The sequence below is a fragment of the Perna viridis genome, chromosome 9 (assembly GCF_037379345.1).
Source record: "Perna viridis isolate PV_CMFRI_1.1 ecotype Kerala chromosome 9, ASM3737934v1, whole genome shotgun sequence".
NCBI lineage: Eukaryota > Metazoa > Mollusca > Bivalvia > Mytilida > Mytilidae > Perna > Perna viridis.
The window spans coordinates 40,844,096-40,861,233 of record NC_142453.1 but is presented as its reverse complement, the minus strand read 5'-3'; the positions used below and the strand labels follow the sequence as shown (position 1 = coordinate 40,861,233).

At 32.1% G+C, this 17,138-nt stretch overlaps 1 protein-coding gene and 1 long non-coding RNA gene across 2 annotated transcripts; both read right to left on the bottom strand.

The window, feature by feature from the left end:
- Positions 1–1,278: 1,278 nt before the first annotated feature.
- Positions 1,279–16,414, bottom strand: LOC148608524 (voltage-gated hydrogen channel 1-like). The gene is made up of 3 exons (XM_088544573.1): positions 16,094–16,414; positions 10,682–11,186; positions 1,279–8,031 (listed from the first exon to the last, which is right to left on the bottom strand). The coding sequence occupies exons 1-3, from the start codon at positions 16,097–16,099 to the stop codon at positions 7,727–7,729; spliced, it is 816 nt and encodes a 271-aa protein (XP_088400699.1). The 5' UTR covers positions 16,100–16,414; the 3' UTR covers positions 1,279–7,726.
- LOC148608525 (uncharacterized) lies at positions 8,032–10,671 on the bottom strand. Its single transcript, XR_015915044.1, has 2 exons — positions 9,799–10,671; positions 8,032–9,767 (listed from the first exon to the last, which is right to left on the bottom strand). It is a non-coding gene; the product is annotated as an uncharacterized LOC148608525 (long non-coding RNA).
- Positions 16,415–17,138: the final 724 nt, after the last annotated feature.

The window sequence follows — 17,138 nt, the reverse complement described above, 5'->3', positions numbered from 1 at the left end:
CAGGATGCATGAATGACAATGTCCATAAAAATCTCTATTTTTTAAATTCTTTAAAATTTTATTCAATCAATTTTGAGGTAATGATGGATTTAAGGAAAATCAATTAACAAATATATATACAACATATTCTTATTTCAAGATATTACATTTTTTTTCTGTATGATAAACTTTTTTTTAGAATATGGAAAAAGGAATGTGAAACGGACAGCACAGGATGTAACACTTTAAAGCTAGCTAACCAAATTCTATTTTAATCTGAATCCGACATTTTTTTTATCATACCCTGCATTTTGGAAAAGGGACTTGGCAAGACTGTTTCAACAGTTGCAACCTGTCTGATTTTTTTTTTTTTTTATACAACTGCATACACTTTGCACATAAATTGACTTACTCAAATTTCTTCACATTTTGATGTTTTATAATATGTTTGAGACCATTAATAGTTTTTTATTGCTCTTACTTGATACATGGAACTTGATATTCTGTATTACATTTCATATCGTGTATACACTTATTTGCTATATAAACAAGAGGCTCACAGGAGCCTGAATCGCTCACCTTGTTTAATTTTGTCTTAGAAGAGCAATAAATTTAACAAGTTGTCCAACAATTTTGACTCAAGAAGACTTTGGTAGGACTTATCATAAGGATCATTTCAGTAACTTAAAGTTTCTTTCTATCTATCATAGTTTTCAAGATATTGGCTGAAAACCGTTAAATAAAACCGGTCATTTTTCCCCTTTCAAGGGCAAGACTGTAAAAGGCCCAAAAATAAATGAAGTGTAACTGTTCATAAAAGATGAAAATCTTACGTCATCATTGGAAAAACTGTCATTCTCTGAAACACTAAAGAAAAATTCTGTAATTTTTAATCTTTTTTTTTTTTTTTTTTTTTTTTTTTTTTTAATGTCAACTTCTATACAATGTTCATTGCTGCTCCCTTTTTTCTCTTAAAAGACTTTTGGTAATAGTGACATTGGCAAACATGCATTTTATTCTTGTCATATATTTTACATGCCTTAAGTCCTAATCCTGTGATGTCTGAAAAGCACTTTATAACCACCTCTATTCAAGCTCAAAAATATTATGTAAGGCAAACAGTTTGCAATAAAACTATCATTATAACCAAATAACCACTGTAAGTTCAGAAAATATTGTGTGTATAAATCGTTGAGATTGCATTTTGAGAAAAAAAAAATTCCATTTTTCCATTTATAATGATATAAATTCCATAACGCTCTTTAATTAAGAGAATATGATGTCAGGCAAAACAAAGCAGAGAAAAACAACTTTTATTTGATTCATCTTTTTTTTTACAAATATCAAGTGTTACATATCTATATTGATTTAAATGAAAAATACATGCAAAACAACATGATTTAATAATGCATTTTGTTTATAGATGAACAAATTTGGGGGGGGGGGGTGGTCAACAGACTTTGCATTGTTACTGTAAATAATAGCCAGTGTAAGATTCACATTGAAATACACATACAAACAAGTTTCATTAATGAAAATTACACCACCAAGACTAACAATTTTCCATTAAAACAATTACATCACAATACATAAAACAAAATTTCATAAAGCTAATTAGGTTACCGGTAGTTACTAGCCAGCTTTAATGCATGTATGAAGCCTTAGGTAATTTTATCTTTGAATGCAAATGCTTCAATTCATTATTTAAATATGAGAAAGAGAATATTTGAAAATTAAAATAATTTTATAAGATTGGCAATTGATGTATCTAAGTTGGACGGAATACTACAAAAAATGGGTTCTCTATGTGTTTTTACAAACACATTTTGTTAAAGATCTTTAAAATCTTATAAATTAATAGTTTTAATCTCAATAGGAAGGGAGTATCAACAACATATAAAGATCTTATGTTAAACATGAACAATTAATAATCTTTCAGTAGGAAGTTATGTCATAGTTTGAAATTTAAACGCTGATGCACAGCATGTGTTTGAGGAAGTCTCACATATTTCTGTAAGTTGAGATATCAGTTAGCTCCATCCCTCAAAGGCAAAGTCTAAAATCATTTTATCAATTAATTTTAGACAGAAATTTCAACAATGAGAAAACTAGCATTAAATACAAGTATGTGTATTTAAGTACATCACCTTGACTATCTATTCATGGGAAATTAGATAATTCCATTGCAGAATACACCAAATAACTTCACTTTTTTTGAAAATCGAAGGTTCACTTATACATTTTGTACTAATATAATATAAACAACAAAATATAGCAATTAAAAAAAATGGAAAACCATGATACAAAGGTATTAAAAAAAATAAATTATAGCACTAACATAATGGAAGAATTTCAAATAATCATTTCATGTTTAAAATACGAATATGTAATTTATTTTAAGCACTACATGGTAAATATCTATTCAATATCAAGTAAGGACCATTGCAGTACCAGCTGTTCAGATGGTGTAATATCTATTTTGTCAGATTTATTTTGGACTTGATATAATTATGGATCAAATTTGAACATGCTAGCCTTGACACTGAAATGTAGACAATTGAAAATGTCCTTCATAAGTTATTGGGGAAACTAACATTGTCACTAACTATGAAAACCAACAGATTAAATAAAACAGACGGCTGTAATAAAAAATGCATTATGTACAAAGAAAGCAAATTCCATCCATCCATTTTATTGCAATCCATGTACATAAATATATATACATCATAAATTAAGATGAAGCTGTACATCTGGTCACAACAACTTGCATAAATGCAGAAGGCAAACTATCTTCAACTAAAAATATCCCACACTTCTGTGGTTTTGTGGTCACCTTTTGTGCAAGAGGTCATAGGTTAAATCCCTAGCCAAGGCATACCAAAGACTTTAAAACTACTTCTCAGCAAAACCTACAGCATCAAAGATTGGTTGGCTTGGAATAAGAATAATAAGTCTTAATGGGAAGACATACTTAACTGAGGCTTATTACCTCAATAAGCAAGAATATTACAACTCCAGTTCAGAAATTCAGACTAATATAAAATATGGCTGTTCATTTGATAAAATGTTCCCACCCTGAAATGAATGAAATATTAGCCATGTGATGTTGAACCACAATCAATCAATTTATCTTAAAACATCCATCAACTCATTGCAACTCTACCAAACATAACCAAAATGTACATTTAACAAAGTAAATTTATGCAAACAAATATTAAGTGCTTCTCTGTCTAAGGATCAGGCTAAATGTATATATGGTGTGGCAAGTGAACAAAAAAAAATCGGAAATTTTATTGCATTATCCAAGTATTTTGTATGTCATAACTTCTAGAAGTCACCATCAAAGTGTTTGTAAAGTTTGCATTTCTAAGACATTGCAGGTCAAATTTAGTTAAAATGCACCAGGAAAAATTGCATGTAAATTACCCTAATTTTTTCCCTATATAAGAAGGAAAAAATATCAATGTGACAGATGCCTGAGCGATTCAGATAGATTTTCTGTTGTTTTCTAGATGTATTGAGGGAGACAAAAACACTAAATTAAGAAAAATTATGTGCCACCCATTGCCTGATTCTTAGACAGAACGTTATTATACAAAAAAAAAAAAAAAATTGAGACAATATCAAGCTTAAAATACAAAAGAAGAATGGCAATTTCTTTGACACAGCATCATGATACTAAAAAGTCCAGTTTCTTACATAAAGTACAAAGACATGGTCAACTAAGTAAAACTCTATAGACTGTTTGTGAATTTGTTGAGAAGCACCTATTTCTTATTATTCAAAACCACATCAACACTAACATGTAATATAAACATTTTCAAAAAATATGAAAAGAGACCTAAAATTTCTATCACACAAATACACTGTACAGAGTACATTACATGTATAAATATAGATTCTCCTTCAGTCATATTTTTCCATTCAAAATGGTATAAATTAAGGTTGTCAACATGTGAGCTAAAGCAGGCATATTAAAATCTTAATTATATCATAACGGGTGGAAAAATATGTAAATCAAGAATAGGCTGAAGGCGGTTTCTCCCATAAAATCTGTAGAAAACTTGAAGAATGTAAAATGGCGGTAAATACCTTGTAATTTATTACCACCCAGTGGCTAAAACATCACATGCACTTTTGAATCACTTGCTAAGATAAACATGATTGTTACATATCTATAAATAAAAATCATAAAATTGATTTGCAACAAGTTTTGTCTACTGGACAAAAGTTATATCCACCCAATATTCACAACACTGCCTTTAACAGTCTTGTAATATACACAACACTGCCTTTAACAGTCTTGTAATATACACAACACTGCCTTTAACAGTCTTGTAATTTTCACAACACTGCCTTTAACAGTCTTGTAATATACACAACACTGCCTTTAACAGTCTTGTAATATACACAACACTGCCTTTAACAGTCTTGTAATTTGTGTTTCTCATACTTTGTATAAATAAATCTTTGACTAGAATATATATGATTAGGGAATGACCGTCAGATCCAGAAATTATTTTACTAAACACTCCTAGCAATCTGAAAATCAAATGGTCTATGAATTACATCTTGAAGACTAGAAACAATTCAAAACTGCTAACAGTGAAATCGATCCTTGTCAGTTTGGACATGTTAAACTGTGATAAAATTACATCCAGTTAAAACTAAATGTGTAGAGACTAAAATCCTATTCAGCTGTAGATAATACGAGATTCAGATTTCAGATACAGAATTTAAAAAAGAGCCAGAATGGCTGACCTGGAAAAAATTAAAATCTGGTGGCTACTTTATTTGATCAAGCAGAACCCAGTAAATCATATATAAAGACCCCTCCTTACGTCTGGGTTCAATATTAACCCAAGCTACATAAAAACGTGGGTCATCTGTAGAGGGCTCTGAGGTCAACATTATCAAGTCTCAAAAGATATGTTTCTGTTTTTTTATTTTTTTTTCAGAAGAAGTTCACCTTTGAAAATTGACCCACCAGAAGCTCAAAACGTCTGTGATGGCAATCTTGTTTGAACAGAAGCAAAAGCAGATTGTTTGTAAAGACTAATCCATATATTATTCCTGTCAAGTTTGGTTAAAATCAGTCAAAGGGTTTCTTTTAGCTGAGCCAGTAGTCTTTGAAAGATTGAAGATCTATAATTTTGAATGAAAATGAACGCAATTATATCTAGTTACTAGTGTTGATAAACACTTTGATCGTGGTATCATTTCATTATAAAGAAATCATACTAAAAAAATAAATGTACAAGTACCTCTTTCTAAAATATATGTCAATGTCTTAAAATAGTTTGGATATGGCAAGTTTATGGAACATCATATAAAGACATACAAGTATTCATAATGGCTGTTCATGTTTTCTATTTGATCTCATAGTATAACTTGTGTACCAATGCTAACACAAATAATCATTGATATTATCAGCTAATATTTGACAACTGTAAGTAATTTTGAAATGTTCATGACACAACTAAGCACTGTTTTATCAATAATAAGCACTAAAATTTACAGCATATTTAACAACTTCATTGATCACAATACATGTATGACATTTCCTTATTTCTTAGTGGTTTAAGTAGTCGTGACCTTTCAACTTTCTTCATTTTTATTAGGATTGATGTGTTGGGGTTCATGACCAGATCACAAGGTCAGAGGAAACTTAGACTTAATAAGTGTTAAACAAAGAATATTTGTTTAGCACAATAAATTGATTCATGATTTGTCATTTTAACATACAAGTATTAACCTATACAGTGAAAGCTGTCTTAACTGAACCCATGCCTAATTGAACCCCCTTTGGGCTTAAAAATGTGTCTGGTTTAAAAAGATGTTTGGTTTATGAAGGTTCATAATACAATTAAACTGATATTAAAGAAATTTAAATAGGTGTCTTGTATCAACAGTTTTTTTTTTTGTTTAGACAGGTTTCCAAAATATTAAAGGTTTGGTTTAGACAGGTTACCAGGTTATTCCAGGTTTGGTTTAGGCAGGTCTCACTGTAACTTAAAAAATCTTGCACAGAGATATAAAAAACATGATTGCATTTCAAATGTTATTTAATGGATTCATGAACCTACTGGAATTTAGTCTATTGAATATGTAGTGAGTAGCCAATAAACATGATATCATCACTGTATATGTAAATGTAGCTAGTAATCTACTAACATGACATCACAACAGTACATGTACATGTAGTGAGTAGGCTATAAACATGACATCCCCACTGTATATGTAGTGAGTAGACTATAACCATGACATCATCACTGTACATGTACATGTAGTGAGTAGGCTATAAACATGACACCACCACGTTACATGCACATGTAGTGAGTAGGCTTTAAACATGACATCATTAGTGTACATGTAGTGAGTAGGCTATAATCGTGACATCCTCATAGTACATGTACATGTAGCGAGTAGGGCATAAACATGACATCACCACTGTACATGTACATGTAGTGAGTAGGCCATAAACATGACATCACCACTGTACATGTACACTGAATAAACAAAAAGAATAATAAAGAGGACTGAAAAGCTCACGAGTCTGAAGGAGCTTATCTTTAATCCTTTAAATGGACTATGCTTGATGGGAAGTTTGCATTGATAATATAAAAAGCACTTGTCTAATAATCTAAAAATAAATGATACATTTTATCATGTATTAATGTGTAAAGTCTTATGATGTCATCTGATGGATATTAATGTTAAATGTAAATGCCCCCCTGAGGGACCATGATTGGAATAATAAAATTTGAATTTGTTGGCCTAACTTGTACAATTATCATATCTCAAGTCTGTAAACTGAAGAAAAATTCTTTCTATTTTTTATTATCATTTTTCCCCATGCTCTCAACTTATCCATGTCTTAAATTCATGCTTATTGGTCTGTCTTAGAACAAAAGAAAATTTTCATGTCACACTTTATAGTGATTTCATACTACAAATATTGCAACAAAAAAAGGTTGCCATGACAATTCTCTGGTTTACATCACAGGGACTTGAGGTCATGAGTTAGGTCTATTGAATGGGCAAAAATTGTAGTAATATGCTGTTTAAACTATTTTTTACATTTTACTATCCATGGCCATACACTATAAAATCACACTTGTGGTTCTTTAGTGTACATCCATGAATATTCTAACCATTTAATGGATTTAACCCGTGACCTCAAGTCCCTGTGGTTTACATAAAAATTATCGTTAAATTTCTGTGTGCTATTTTAAAAATTTATAGATCTTTATTGTAACTTTGAAAGTACATGTACCTGAGATTAATATAACAAAATATAATTTATTGGCTGATGAGAAGACATTGTTTGCATTTCACAGAACTTGTTAACATCATAATAAAAAACTGGCATCATAACATCAAATTTATTTTTGTTTTGACTCAGTTTTATGAGTCATTGTAAAATAAAATACAAAATACAGTTGATTACCAACAAGGTTCACATTAGTCAAAAAAAAAATGTATGTGTGTTTACGGTCACACGACTTTTTTCACTGCGACGATAACTTTTTCATCGGCAATTTTATATAATTCCTGTTGTTTCTGTCACCTGAACCCCTATTTATCATATTAAACAACAAGGGCGGCCAAAAAATCTGACCTACTGACCCTATTTTTTTTCAGCATGTGACAGTAAACACAGATATTTTTTTCTGGCCTTACAAAGGAAATAATCATGAACAAGTAAAAAACAAAAGAAATTTCAGGCTGACTAAATTTTTACTTTTTAGCTGCTACCAGGGGGGCTTGAATTTCTTTCACTGCCTGAATCTGTCCCAGAGGACTTTTCTGAAACAAGATGGTTGACTTCAGCCACAACATCAATGGTACTCATGGCAACCGGAGGTCTGTCTATTCGAGTGATGTCCTCTATATTGTGTTTCCTAAGTAAACCTCGAAGAAGTTCTATTTCCTGCTCTTGTGCCGAGCAATATTCACGATATTTTGTGAGTTCTTGTTCACAAGCCTGTCTAAGTCGTTTTTCTCTCTGTAACTTTTTCTCAGCTTGCTTTTTTACTGTCAGTACAATACCTAAATAAGAACAATAAAGTAATAAGTAAAAGAATTTTTTTCAACTTTAAAATTTGTACATTTATAAATTGGTGGGGTTTATGTAGCAAAAATAAAACCAGCTAAAGTGTGTGATAGTAGAATTTGTTTTTGTACATGTAAATGTAACTGGTAGCTTCATATGCTGATATTTCATACATGTAGCTACATGTATAATTACAGTAAATATAATGATGTACACATATCTTTATCACAAACAGTCCATCTAATATAAAGAAAAATCTGATTCAACATTTTGTATACCCATAACTACATCATGTAGTTACATGAACATGTAAGTGCAAAAAAGTCAACTTCTTTATTTGTCTTAATTGGTTTTTTTTGGGGAACTCTACACCATTTCCTTTCTACATAAATTGAAATAAAATGATTCTTCAATCAAAGCTAGTGTTATTTTTAATCATAATTCATACAAGTATCAGTTATTCACTAATTTATAATAGATTCTGAACACTGTATGTACATGTAAGTTCCCTTGTAATACTTAACAGTCATAAGTACATTGTACGTAAATATTAATACTTAAATATATAAATCGGTGGAAGTCATGACATTAAAATGATATTACTGCTTCAGTTTGATTTAGTACATGTCTGTACCCATGATTATAAATGTACAAGTATATCAGTCATATGGTTTGCAGATACATGTATACAACCATACAATACAACACTCTAGTTGTTCACTACAACTCTTTTGAAAACTGAACACTCTGATCGCTAATAAATCCCCCTTCAAGTGACCTACATATATTGTTTTCCTCCCAATGAACTACATACAGTCCTCCATGAAGATAAAAACTCTTTTCCCATCTACATAGCTCACAAATCCCCTCCCAGTGACCTACATAGCTCACAAATATCTCCCCAGTGACCTACATAGCTCACAAATCCCCTCCCAGTGACCTACATAGCTCACAAATATCTCCCGTGACCTACATAGCTCACATATCCCCTTCCAGTGACCTACAAAGCTCACAAATACCCTCCCAGCGACCTACATAGCTCACATATCCCCTCCCAGTGACCTACATGTACATAGCTCACAAATATCTCCCCAGTGACCTACATAGCTCACATATCCCCTCCCACTGACTGACATTGCTCACAAATATCTTAAGTGATCTACATAGCTCACATATCCCCTCCCAGTGACCGACATTGCTCACAAATATCTCCAGTGCCCTAATAGCTCACAAATCCCCTCCCAGTGACCAACATTGCTCACAAATATCCACAGTGACCTACATAGCTCACAAATCCCCTGCCATAGACCGACATTGCTCACAAATATCTACAGTGACCTACATAGCTCACAAATCCTCTCCTAGTAACCTACATAGCTCACAAATCCCCTCCCAGTGACCTACATTGCTCACAAATATCTCCCGTGACCTACATAGCTCATAAATCCACTCCTAGTCACCTACATAGCTCACAAATCCCCTTCTAGTGACCTACATAGCTAACAAATCCCCTCCTAGTGACCTATATAGCTCACAAATCCTCTCTTAGTGACCTGACATTGCTCACAAATATCTCAAGTGACCTACATAGCTCACATATACCTCCCAGTGACCGACATTGCTCACTAATATCTCCAGTGCCCTAATAGCTCACAAATCCCCTCCCAGTGACTGACATTTTTCACAAATATCTACAGTGACCTACATAGCTCACAAATCCCCTCCTAGTGACCTACATAGCTCACAAATCCCCTCCTAGTGACTGACATTGCTCACAAATATCTCCAGTGACCTACATACATGTAGCTCACATATCCCCTCCCAGTGACTGTCATTGCTCACAAATATCTCCAGTGACCTACATAGCCCACATATCCCTTCCAAATGACCTACATAGGTCACAAATCCCTTCTCAGTGACCTACATATCTCATATATCCCTTCACAGTGACCTACATAGCTCATTAATCCCTTTTCCAATCACCTAGATGTACATGTATATAGCTACTAAGTCTCCTCCAAGTGACCTTAATAGCATACACAACCCTTCAAAAGACCTATATATGTGTATAGGTCACAGATCCCCTCCCAGTGACCTTCATTGTAGTCCATGATTCTAGAGTACTGTAAAGGTATTAATTTTGACAGTGTACTCATTTTTGCCATCTTTGTGGTTGACCAAAAGTGTGAAGAATAGCACCAGCTTAATTTCTTTTTAACAATTTATAATTATGCATACCGATTTTAGAAACTGCCAAATTGGATACATTTTGTACCTGTGAATATAATGTTCACTTGACTGAATTCACGAAAATTAGCAACTGCCAAAATCAATTTGTACATAGTAGTTGCTTACTCAGGTAACACTACATATTTTTAATACATGTACAAAATGTACATCATTCTGTTGTTGAAAGTAGTCTGTGTAAATATTCATATTAAGTTATTTGTTTCCTTTTTTGATTTTCAAAATCCTCATGATATTATGTGGTGTTGTAATGTTGAAATTCATTACCAGAGATAACTTTGTAACTCAATGGGTTTTTTTTTAAATGTTCTTACCTCCTTATCCACATTGCTCTACTTCAAATTTTAACTAAAAAATAAAATAGTTCAGCAATGCAGAATCAAAAAGAAATAAACTTACCATTTAGTATCCTTGTTATTCTCCAGAGCCTCAATACAACCAATAATCCTGCTCCACTTTCTGGACCCTCATTATTACGGAACACAATATCAAGGACAAATGAAATAATGACAATAACGGCATCAAACATTTCTAGTTTGTGCTTGAAAAATCGTAGTCTCAATGCGTATAGGCGGACAATAATCTCAATTAAAAAGAGGGAAAGCACTGATAAACTGCAGTAATGGAAAACCCGTGGAGCAATATTTGTTTCGTGGTGGGGTAATGTAACAATGTTCATGTCAATAAGTAGCTCAGCAATGACAAACAGGCAATCCAGTATCACAAGACATACTATCAAAATCTGAAATTTACTGGTATTCAGAGCATATTCTACTTTCTCCCTGAAAGTTTTTAAGTCTGCCTTTGGATCATCAGAATCTGATGTTATAGAGCTGTTAGTGTCTTCTTTGTCAATGACCTTCTCAAGGTCATCATATATCTTGTGAAATCCTTCCATTTGAATCTGAAAATAATAATTTGATATTAACATGTGTTCACTGACTAATGTTGATTACTGTGAAAGTATTCTACATGGGGCACTAATTTTAGTAGTTTTCATAGAGGTTAATTCCGCAAACCACAAGTATTGATTCCACAAACCACAAGTATTGATTCCACAAACCATAAGTATTGGTTCCAAACGATACAGAAATGTCCCTTTCATTTGTACGGTGAAGTTGTTAAACTCCACAAATTCAAGATTCTATGAACTAAAGTTATCTCTAAATAGGAAAACTGGTAACAACAAATAAAACTACTTTCAAAGCATTAATGTATTTAACAAGAAGTTTGCAGGACCTAAAACCAAAGATTTGTGATACTGTAAATATGGAAATTGTGCTGTCTTATACAACAGTACCATAAAATATAAATCACCAGTGATATTAAATTTATTACCAATGAAACATATAGCCATCATGGGTAAGTGATTTTATTTTACTTAGGGGTTTATATGTTATTGACTTGAGACTAGGCTTGATTAAACCTATATACACAGTGTCTATGATAAATTATCAAACAGTTGTCAACAAAAACTGAGCAAATTACTGGTAAAAGTGCCTTTAAAGCTGCTGGCATTGAGTAACTATTAATTATTTAATTGATCATAATCTGTTGATGAACTTCCCGGGCCAACAGGTGTATTGTAATAGACTGTTACTTGACATATTGTAATTTCATGATTTAGAAATGTTTGTAATAAAGTACATGTATTTAATTTTGATATTAGAATAGTTGATGCACAACAAAATACAATTTAAATATGATAATGTCATGCATATCACTCTGGTTCTGTCATCTGCTAAAACTCATTTGTCCTTAGTATATACATGTACACTGTTAGTCTCATAACTTTAACCCATTAACACTTAAAAAGAATCAAGTATTTCTCAAAAAAATATACAAAATGTACAGGTTTTAACATCAATGACCTCAGAAACTACTGACCCTTTCATGTTAACTGTTTATCATGGAGTGTGGAAAGGTGCAAAGCTTTGTGATAGAACATGTATCTTCTGCACAGAAAATTGCATAAAATCCACAAAATAAATTAAGTTTCAATTTACATTACAAATGTCCAAAATCTTTGATTTTTATACATCAGATTTGGACTAATCTGAGGTGAAATTGGCTCATTTCAGAAATTTATAAAATGTATCCACATACATGTATACATGTATCATGTTTTGTAACTTAAAATAATGAGCTGAGTGATTAAGAAATATCAATATCACAAAATTAACAGGCACCTCATAGTAATAGGCAATAACATTGACTTAGGGACATGTAACATCTAGTCTTACTTTAATTATCATTATAGAAGAATGACCAATGATGACCACTCGTTTTGCTCAGCACTAGCATACATATATAACTTAGAAAAAAATGATTAAATTAATTAAATTTTTTTTTTTTCTTATGAAGATACACATTTGTAAACAACTGTGTTACTGGTACCCTTCACAAATCTACATTTTCAATATTGTAAAACATACATGTATTGTACCAGTATCTGATACCTGCAAGACATATACATTGTACATGTATATGTAAAATGTACATTATGTACATGTATATAAATGTTTATCATACAAGTACATAAAAAAATCCATTGAAAATTTCACATGCATTATTTTTTAGCAAGAAAAGAATGAAATACAGATTCTCCTTCAGGAATGAGTGGTTTAAATTATTTCTCCACTCAAGATGGTAAAATTGACATTTTTGACATGTGACCTTTAGTGAGCATGATAAAATCTTAACTTTACCATAGAGAGTGGAGTGATAATTTCAAATCAAGAACAGGCTGAAGAAGAATTCATTTCTCCCATGAAATCTGTAGAAAACTCAGACATGTAAAATGGCAGGAAAATTTTAGCAGAAATTTAATCCCTGTCCATTGGCGAAAAAGTCACATGCATTTTTTATCACTGGCTTAGAATGGAAGAAAACTATTTCTGCACCTCTGTGAAACATACAGTACATTTTATACACTCAATCATTTTCATAATACATGATTGTACTGGATCTGTTCAATGAATTAACTACAATAAAACTTCAAACTGAATTAAGCATCTTAGTGTTAACAATTAATACAAGTTTTCAATGAAACCTAAAACTATTTTAAAAATGTTATATTAATGTACTTTTTCAGAAAAATGTGTAATTTTAAATGGAAATTTCAGTTGATAGTCATCAAAATTTTGAGGTGGGCCTCACCTTTTTTATTAAACAGAATAAACCTTTATTTGAAAATTTTGCGCAGGCAAGAAATTAATTTTCAGTAACCTTAGCACTAATATAATAAGCCAGCAAAGCTGGCCCTTAAATTTAATGAAATTTGTTTAAAAATTCATTACACTGACACTTTAAAAACTTTCATCCAAGCAAAACCTATGTCTATTCCATTGCAATCCATTGAAGCTTCGGAAATAGTAAATTTGCTGGCTAGACAAAATGTTTGAAAGATGCCTATTTTAAATTACTCTGACATTTTCAAACTAAAGGCTGAATGGCTCATCTGGTCAAAAACAACCTTTTTAGATTTCTAAAGCTGGCCTCTTGACATTACTGTACTATTGTCACAAGAATCTTAATCAATAGAGAGCATCTTAGTTATCTACCTTTTTAACACATTTTAATGCAAGCGTTAACTAACTTGTAGTTAATTTTTTAACGACTCGCTAAGGCTAATCATGATTAAATATAACGACAGTTTTAAACAACTGGGCCCTGGTTTTCATATTATAAAATAAATCTCTTATAGTAATTTTTTGACTCTTCAAGGGCAATTACTCCATGATTGGTTAACATATCTTTATGAAAATTTAGCTCCACCCATTTGTTTATGAGTTATTTTGAAAAATTTTCAATTTGACCCCTATAGTCTATATTTAGTAAAATTAACCATGGTTTTTGCCAAATAAAAAATCCCCAAACACAGATGGTAAACTTCAGAATATTGTAAGGTACATTCAAGCCAAGTTTGGTTACAATCTATCTAGTAGTTTAGAAGAAAAAGATTTTCAAAGTTGGTTATCAAAACTTCTGAAAAAAATCCATTTCAGAACCCATAACTCATTCATCTGTCAATGGATCTTTCTGAAAATTTCGACATAGGTTCAATTCATCATGCTAAGCAATTTCACTCCCTACTAAATTTTAGCTAAACCCATAGATTGTTAAAATGTTCTATGGAAGTTACGTTTCAATCCATTCAGTTGTTTTAGAAGAGATTTTCAAAGTTGCAAATGAAAAATTTGGTAAAAAAAGTCCATTTCAGGACCCAGAATTCATTTATCTGTCAACAAGACTTTCTGAAAATTTTGGCATGGATCCATCCCATCTTGCTGAACAACCTGTCAGATTTAAGATAAACCCAACTCCTTTTGACTTATGTGCAAAATTCTGGAATTTAACCCCTACGGTCTATTTTTAGTAATAGCAGCCATGTTTCTCTTAAGATAAAAAATCCCAACGTATGGATTGTTAAAGATGTTCTAAATAACATTCATGTTAAGTTTTGATTAAATCCATCCAGTAGTTTCAGAGGAGAAGATTGTCGAAGTTGGAAATGTAAAATAAGAAAAAAAAATCCATTTCAGGATCCATAACTCATTCATTCCTCAACATATCTTTCTGAAAATTTTGGCCTAGGCCCATCCCAACATGCTGAACAATTTTATGAATATTCCCTGACAGATTTAAGCTAAGCCCAACTCTTTTTGAGTTATTTCCAAAAATCTGCAATTTGACCCCTAGTATGGTTTATTTTCAGTACAGCAGCCATGTTTTTTGCCAGATAAAAAATCCCCACATAAGGATTTTTAAAAATACCCTAAGGAGCATTCATGCAAAGTTTGGTTACATTCTATGGCAAAGTTTCAGAGGAGAAGATATTTGAAAAATTTAACGGATGGTAACGATGGACACATAGTGATGGCAATAGCTCACATGGCCTTTTGGCCAGGTGAGCTAAAAAGGCTACTTCTATTTGGAAGAATCTTGATAAAACCATGCAATCTAGGCCAAACCCAAAACTGTTCTTCTCCTAATTTTACAAATATTTGGTATGTCCTTTGTTGTCTCCCACTACTTACTGATGAAAAATCTTAAACAACTTACTTGCCAAAATTATAAATGGCATGAAGTCTAATTTGTTGAAAAGTGAACTTAATACTTCATGCTTTGGACTCTGATTGCACTTAAGACCATTGTCATCCTCATATTATTCATGTGAAAATGTAACTTATATTCCCTTCACAGTGGTCAGTTATGTTCTTACATGTATGTGGAAGTCCTGGTTATTTTGATCCACAACATCATGGCTAGTTTCATGTACATGTATCCATTCATTGGGGAAAATGCTTGTCCACAGAATCAGAATCAAATAGCCACTTGTTTCATATAAAAAAAATATCAGCCTGAAATTTCACCTTCCCTTACCTTAACATTTTTATATAAAAGGAAAGGGGATAATGTTTTTGACATGAAACAAGTGTTCATAAATTGCCGATTGATTGTTGAGGTTTAACACCTGAGCAGCAATATTTCAGCTATATCCAGGCGATCACCATGAAACAGTTAACAAAATGTTGTACCAAAACATTAACAAGTAGTCTTCAAGTACATAAGAAACACTCCATAACGATGCATATTAATTATTATATGTTCTTATAACTAGTAATGTCACTTATGAAAAGTATGTCAAAATTATTGTTGATATGAAACTCATATCTATATCTTAACAACCAGCTGTTAAGCAGGTAACAGTGCCAAACACATCAGTTTGATTGTTGAGGAGTATAAATGTATCTTGAATTATAGTAATATATTAAAACAGTTTTAACACTGCAGACAACATACTGTTACCTTCATTTTGTCTTTGTATCATTCACGTCCTTTTTGCTATTACAGTATGAACATCTGATCAGGACAAAGGATTCTAAGCCAAAAAATCGATTTTCAAACACGTTTTTCTCCCTTTGTCAACAACACCCACTTTGTTTACAAGTTCAGCAGCCTTGAAGCTTCTTCCCGTTTCCACGAGATTAAATCTGTAGGAAACTGTATTTTTATTTTTCCTACTGAAAAAAAAACTTTTCCGTTTATGAGACGATTTCAATCAAACAAAGGAGATCTATGTTTGATGTTTTCTTTCTCTGTAGTTGTTTTTGTTCTATGGCGATTCTAATATCGAGACTTTAACTGAGTCTTTAAAATTCCGGATAAAATTCTGGATAAGAGCGGGTATGCGCAATACGATATAATTCAGGGGCGGAATCTGGCGGGGGCTAAAATTTGCAAAGCATGGGTTGTCAGGGGTAGATTTAGGCGTTTTTAGGTGGGAACTTTGATCTATCGCTAATTTTACCACAAAAGATATCTACATTGCACCCACTCTGATCCACTCTAGAAGAATCTTTCAAAAATTTAACCTCAAAATTGTTTCCCCTCGCTCCGCTCGGCAAGTTTTAACTGTGCGCCTCCCCTAATCTAAAATCCTGGATCCGCCCCTGTATTTCACTCGATTTTCACATTTCGAATTTCGCGTGATTTTCACATTGAACTGAGCAAACTAAATTTGTCACAGATTTTGCGCGTAATTTAACATGTGAATCGAGACTTCGTGTAATTAAGGTGTTATTTAATTATATAAGTGACCACATCATGGACTTTATTCATGTATGTTACAGACTTTGATATTGCATTCCCTGGTCACATTAATTGCATGTGTGATTCACATGAATTTCACGTGAACCTCGATTTACATGAACTTTAAGTGAACAATATTTACATATAATGAGAATGGAAATGATACAACAACCCCAACATGTACTAAGCAGAAAGTAACTGAAATGTAAAAAAAATGTATTAACATAGTTTAATAGATGAAATTGTTCTAGAAACTGTTGAA

Coding starts and splice junctions, on each gene's coding strand:
- LOC148608524 (XM_088544573.1), bottom strand. Junction 8,032..10,681: donor AATAACAAGGATACTAAATG/GTAAGTTTATTT, acceptor GTTCTTATTTAG/GTATTGTACTGACAGTAAAA.